The sequence below is a fragment of the Notothenia coriiceps genome, unplaced genomic scaffold (assembly GCF_000735185.1).
Source record: "Notothenia coriiceps isolate Sejong01 unplaced genomic scaffold, NC01 NC01_scaffold00017070, whole genome shotgun sequence".
Lineage (NCBI taxonomy): Eukaryota > Metazoa > Chordata > Actinopteri > Perciformes > Nototheniidae > Notothenia > Notothenia coriiceps.
Window position 1 is genome coordinate 49523 of NW_011349771.1, and position 5807 is coordinate 55329.

The 5807-nt window shown below is 41.0% G+C and overlaps 1 protein-coding gene across 1 annotated transcript in view; it reads right to left on the reverse strand.

The window, feature by feature from the left end:
* Window positions 1-725: 725 nt before the first annotated feature.
* The window catches only part of pmt (phosphoethanolamine methyltransferase), a 5472-nt gene continuing 390 nt past the window's right edge, over window positions 726-5807 (reverse strand). Inside the window, exons 2-11 of the mRNA XM_010776525.1 lie at window positions 4660-4815; window positions 4118-4254; window positions 3552-3703; window positions 3206-3394; window positions 2504-2593; window positions 2298-2387; window positions 2071-2193; window positions 1739-1870; window positions 1001-1117; window positions 726-901 (exon numbers count right to left, since the gene is read on the reverse strand). Of these exons, the coding sequence (XP_010774827.1) occupies window positions 791-901; window positions 1001-1117; window positions 1739-1870; window positions 2071-2193; window positions 2298-2387; window positions 2504-2593; window positions 3206-3394; window positions 3552-3703; window positions 4118-4254; window positions 4660-4815 (1297 nt within the window). The 3' untranslated portion in view covers window positions 726-790. The remainder of the gene's footprint in view (window positions 902-1000; window positions 1118-1738; window positions 1871-2070; window positions 2194-2297; window positions 2388-2503; window positions 2594-3205; window positions 3395-3551; window positions 3704-4117; window positions 4255-4659; window positions 4816-5807) is intronic.

Here is a 5807-nt window from a genome sequence, read left to right on the forward strand (position 1 = left end):
TTAATGTTCAAATGGGGAAAACAAATTCATATAAACAAAATATACAAAAAAATATAATAACTCGTATATACACAGGGGTTTTCAAAGTGTGGGAGGTGAGCCCTCCCCGAGACATAAGAACAGCAGCATGTAGACAGGAATAAACGCAGATCCTCCTCTGGCTGCAGCCTTGACCGGTACTTGCTTTTGATCAGAGTCAATGCGGAAAACCCGCACTCACACAGGTAGGTGGAGAGGCAGGGGCGGACTGGGAGTAAAAATCAGCCCTGGAATCTCACCCAGCCCACACAAATTGGTAGAGCACGCTAGTGTACTGTCAACGGGGGAGGGGGAGCCTCGCTGCGGGGAAACGGCCCGCTGAACGGACCTCTGTCGCCTGTCAGCGCAACTTCAATGATGCAGTTTAAAAACATAAAAAATAAAGGGCGGTGCCGGCCGTCAGCGAACCGAGCCAGCCGTAAACGGAACACACAGATGGCCAGTTCGCCCCTGGGTGGAGGTGAAGGGAATGAGCACTTTTACAGCCTTTTTGGCGAGGTGGGGGAACTCGCTAGGCAGCCAAAAGTGTGCAACACTTTACTCATCTTTTTCTTGTTATTTTTTTTAACTGCTCACAAAGCACATGGCCAGGTTTAACAAACATTGCATGTTTTTCTTACTGTAACAATTTAATCGTTTTTTCCTAAACAAGCAATAAACCAAAAAAGACAAAATCAGTCAAAAAGTAATTAAGGAAAGAAACATTCCTCTTTTTTCCTTTTATTATCTTTCAATTTCTTAGCGCCATCACTCAATCCTTTGTTGCATAAAAGAGTCCCCATCGTTGGTCTCCGCTGTTGGAACGCTCTAGTTTTTCTCTCCATCCTTTTACTATTGCCAAATAGTCCTCTTCAGAAAATTCCTGCAGGCCAGAGAGACAGGTATGATGAGCAGTCAAAGGATTAAAAGAGGAATTTCGGTTCAGTGGGTGACATTGGGTTGAAAGGTTGTGCATGCTTACCTGTATGAATTCATCTCTGATGAGCTCTGCTCTCTGCAGCTCTGTCTTTATCACCTGTATGAACTGGGCTGTTCGGTCTTCAGAGCGAACGTTGCAGAAACCAGCTTCCTGGATGAACTACAACAAGTAGAGACAGAGAGGGGAAAGCATAATGGGCACGGCACAAATAGCGGATGGACATTAGTAATACATTAGCAACATATCCACAGAGCACATAAAAGCACAACAACTATTGTGCAAAAATCTTCCTGATGACAGGCTTGTAGCTGAAGATCTACACTTGTTTCATGTGAACAGGCCATCGTTAAACAGTAAAAGGAACATTCTTGTTCGATTGTGTTCTAGCTCAATAGCTAAGAATTTGATGAATTTATTAGACAGCCAACAGCACAGAGATGACTGGAATCTAGGAGAATGAGACATGAAGACATTGCATTTTTTGTTTATCTTTCACTAAAGACAATTTATTCTTTCTTGGCCTTAGGGACAAATTAACGACTTTGACAGCTTTAAGTGCATTTTGCTTATTTTGCAGAGTTTTCTGCTGCATAGTGAGGACAGACGAGCACCTTTTACAAGTCAAAGCTGTACCTGTCAGTGCTATGTGATTGACAGAGCTTATGGAATGCTTGTATATTCTGCCTAACATTTCTGTATTCATAATTCTTGCAACCCAACAATAGGGCAGTGTTTATCTTTTTCAAGGTATTAAATAATTATGCTCTACTGTATATTTACCTGGCCATACTGTGAAGGTGTGTGTAGGACATAGCCTCTCTGTTTCACGTAGGCCTGGAACGCTGGGGTCCAGGACTTCTCCCCACAGCAGTAATCGCTGATTAGCAACTTTCCACCCGGCTTTAACCATGACTGTGCACAAAGCAGACTGATAATTAAAAAGAAAGGCAGCACAGACTGGACTGATCAAGAAGTCGCGTTAAAGGCACTCGTTTCATCACAAAAATGTTGCTTTTATTTATTTTCTTCATGTGTTTCAAGCTTTGCCCGACTTCCTCATAGGTTTTGAAATCAATTAAATGCTGTACTGTAAAATATGAGAAAATGCTCACATGGAAGCGTTTGAAGAGGGCCAGTTTGTCCTCTATGTGCAGGATTGTGTCCCTGCTGTAGATCACATCAAAGGAAGCATCTGGGAACGACCTCTTGGTGGCATCAGCCACCTCAAACTGGACCTGTGGAGGAGCGCATGCAATTACTGATTAAAAAAAGCAAACACACAAGATGAATATTATGTGTGGTATTTAAAACAATAGGATAACGGAACAGTTAGACGCACTGAAGGCAGCTTCTCAGTGATGGCCCTCTCCATGGCGGTGTCCACCATGTTGTCTGAAAGGTCCAAGCCAAGCACTTCCACTCCAAAGTTCTAAAATAAACATCATTGACATCATTATAGTCTTTTCAATCACTAGAATCCATTTACAATCCCTCTACTATAATTATTACGGTCACTCTTACTATGCCATATTCCTCGGCTCTTACCTTAGCCATATAGAAGTCTCCTCCACCAATGCCGCAGCCAACATCTAGAACCTTCTGTCCGGGCTTCAGGTTCAGCAGGTCCACAAACTCCTGTCAACACAACAGAACCATTGTTTACTTAATCAAAACCTTAAGAGGTCAGGGTTAGCATTTATAGCAGGAAGGGAAGTAGGAGTATCCGCTGATAAAGCTGCTGTGATAGACGCTGGTTCTGTGTCTGCTGAAGGTCATTTGTAGCATCGGTTTGATAGCAAAGAGTTTACAGAAGACTTTTTAATTATGTGAGCTTGCACTTAGCAGAATAGCAGTGCTTTGAGCTAAATGCTAATGTCTATCATGTCTAACATTATCATCTTCAGTCACAATATTAATTTATTTGCTGGGCTTTTAAGTTAACTTTCTCTTTTCTTTCTATAAAAAGTACCAATTTATTCATTCCAGCCCATGTCTCTTTTTCCCTATAACTATAAAAACTGTTGTACAACACCAATGCTCATGTGCAAATTAAACTTTTGTACAGTTTAGTATTTTTATAACTGGATGCTACTTCAGTCACCTCATATTTTCACATACTTCATAATGCTGCTACCTATTTACAATGAGAGCTGTACTCAATTCTATTTGTCTTTTTATCTGCACTTTTACTGTAACAACGTGCATAAGGATTTCAGATTTTGGTTTTAATTTCCTGACTTGTCCTACCTTGGTGGTGCTGGGCCCGCCTGTGCTGACGTATCCCGCCCCGAACATCTTTTCGTAGCGCAGGATGCTGCGGTTGGAGTACTGCTGGTTGTCCAGGAACTGCTGGAAGCTGTTGAATCCGTTCTGGGTGCCTGGGGAGCGGGGAACCTTCTCCAGAAGCCAGCAGATCTGATTTTGATTGTTTTTCATCTGGAAAAGTGGAAGACGAGGACAGAAAAGGATGGAGATAGAGGCAGGAAGTAAAGGGCAGGATGAAGAGGGTTAACTACAAATCCTCACAGCTACATCACTCGCTGTTATGTCCTACTTTATATCTTAAGTTATAGATAACCCTAAATGACTCTACCTGAACATAGGTCTGAACTTTCTTTTTCAACACAATGTCGAAACCAAACTTTTGGCCGCCCTCTTGGACACCCACTTCCATCGATGTCATGAGGTGGTTGTATTGTGCTTCAGTGCGGTAGCAGGTGGGGTTTAAGTTCCTCTTGAAGTCACCTTGGTAGAAAGTAACAAGTTAAAACAGATCCTATTCCTTATTATATTTATTATATATTGACTGCTTTGGCTGAACATTCATAATCAAATAAAGATTTATATTTCTGTATTGCAATTTCTTGATTGAGATTCAGTTTCTTGTTTGGGATTTGCTGATTCATTTGAGAACCTGTTGTAAACATACTGTTGTGGCCTCATTAATATAGTATCACTGCACATTAAGTAGTTTTAAAATAAATTGAAAAACACAAGTAAAGGCAAAACAAAGATAGCAGCTACAGACATGTATGTGTCTTAGGTTTAAATATGTGCCCCTCAGCTGTTGTTAAGTCACTTTAACTCAGGGCCTTGAGTTGCTATTTAAAAAGTTCTTAATGAAAGAGAGATGTGGTTGTTGTAATGTTGGCTCAGTACCTGACCGGTGGTTGCAGGATTCTCTGAAGAAGAGAAAGCCACCAGGCCGCAGCCAGCCCATCATCTTCTCTGTGAAGGACTGAAGCTCCCCGTCAGTCAGGTACATCAGCAGCCAGTTGGAGAAGATGAAGTCAACGCTAAGGAGAACAATACATTGAAAGATTAAATTATGTTAAAAAAGCTTCAGTGCAGAGTTCAAGAATATCCTACAGTATGTATAATCTTGCAGCCATAAGAAGGTAGATGGCGCTAAATGACAACTAAGGGGATCACCCAAACTTGTATAATTCCTACTGAGGGGAGTCATAGATGTCTGTACTCATTTTCTTTCAACATTTGTAGATACTCAGTAAAAATCACACACGTGTCCGTCACGTGATACCATTAATCCCAAAGATACTTTTTTTCCATTGACTTAAACTTGCGAAGAAAAAAAAGAAGGTCCTTTATTTTGCCAACTCTAGAGCACTGCATGGTTTAACGTTGAATATACAAAATGTATATCTCTATCTATGCGTATCTATAGATATCTTAACACAAACCTGTTTTTGGGCATATCCAGCTTTGTGACGTCAGCTTGCAGGAAGGTAGCGTTACTATGGTGACCATTGTCCTGCCTGTTCCTCTCCACAAAGCTTTCCATGAAGTCCACAGCCGTCACATGGCCAGCCAGGGTCAGCAGGGAACTTGTGTAGCGACTGTAGAGACACACCAGTATAAATCTCTTTATAGCTCATCTTAAATGCACAACCACAATTTAAAGGTCCCCTATTATACTGTTTTCCAGTACTTTATTATAGGTCTCAGATATATACAAAACATGTCTCTGAAGTGTTTGGCCTCGAAATACCAAACAGATCATACATTGTAGCATCCCATAAACCCCTCTGTTATGTTTCTTTTATGTTCTCTATGTTTCAAAAGTGCTGATTATCTGTCTGTTACTTTAGATGAAAATAAGGAGCCACTCCCCACGCCCCTCTGCAAGCTATTTGGTTAAAAAAGATACAATGGGGCCCTGCCTGACAGTAGCTTTGCCGATATCTGTGTTGATAGGTAATAGATTAAGAGCGGTGAATCAGCTTGGACACAGGAAGCGCTCAAACGTTTGTGTGAGTGTATAAAATTTAGAAATGATTCCATGTCAGCCACAGCTTGCCACAAAAAATCAGACTGAGAGTGTATTCAACAAACTTAAACTAGCTTTAAAGTGTGTATTGACTTTGACCGTCTAGTCATTGTTGGTGATTTTAACATCCATGTTGACAACCCCCAGGACAGAGGGGCTAAAGAACTGTTTAGTGTTCTTGATAACTATGGACTGACTCAGCATGTGACGGAGCCCACGCACAATAAGGGGCACACTCTGGACTTAATTATCTCAAAGGGTCTGAATATCTCTGAGGTTGTGGTGACTGATGTTGCACTCTGATCATTCCTGTGTTTTCTTTGAGAGCTCTATTTCTGTTCACAAAAATGTTCAAAAAGAGGTAACCACAAAGCGATATTTAACTGAAAATACTAGGGAAATGTTTACTCAGAATTTTTCTTCCACACTTGCCCCTGCTAACATCTCAGTAAATGAGCTAGTAGATCATTTTAATTCAAAAAATTAAAAATGTTATACTGTAAGATGCCCATTGCTCCAAAACTAAGGTAAAGGAAGTGACTGGGCGAAGAAAATATCTCA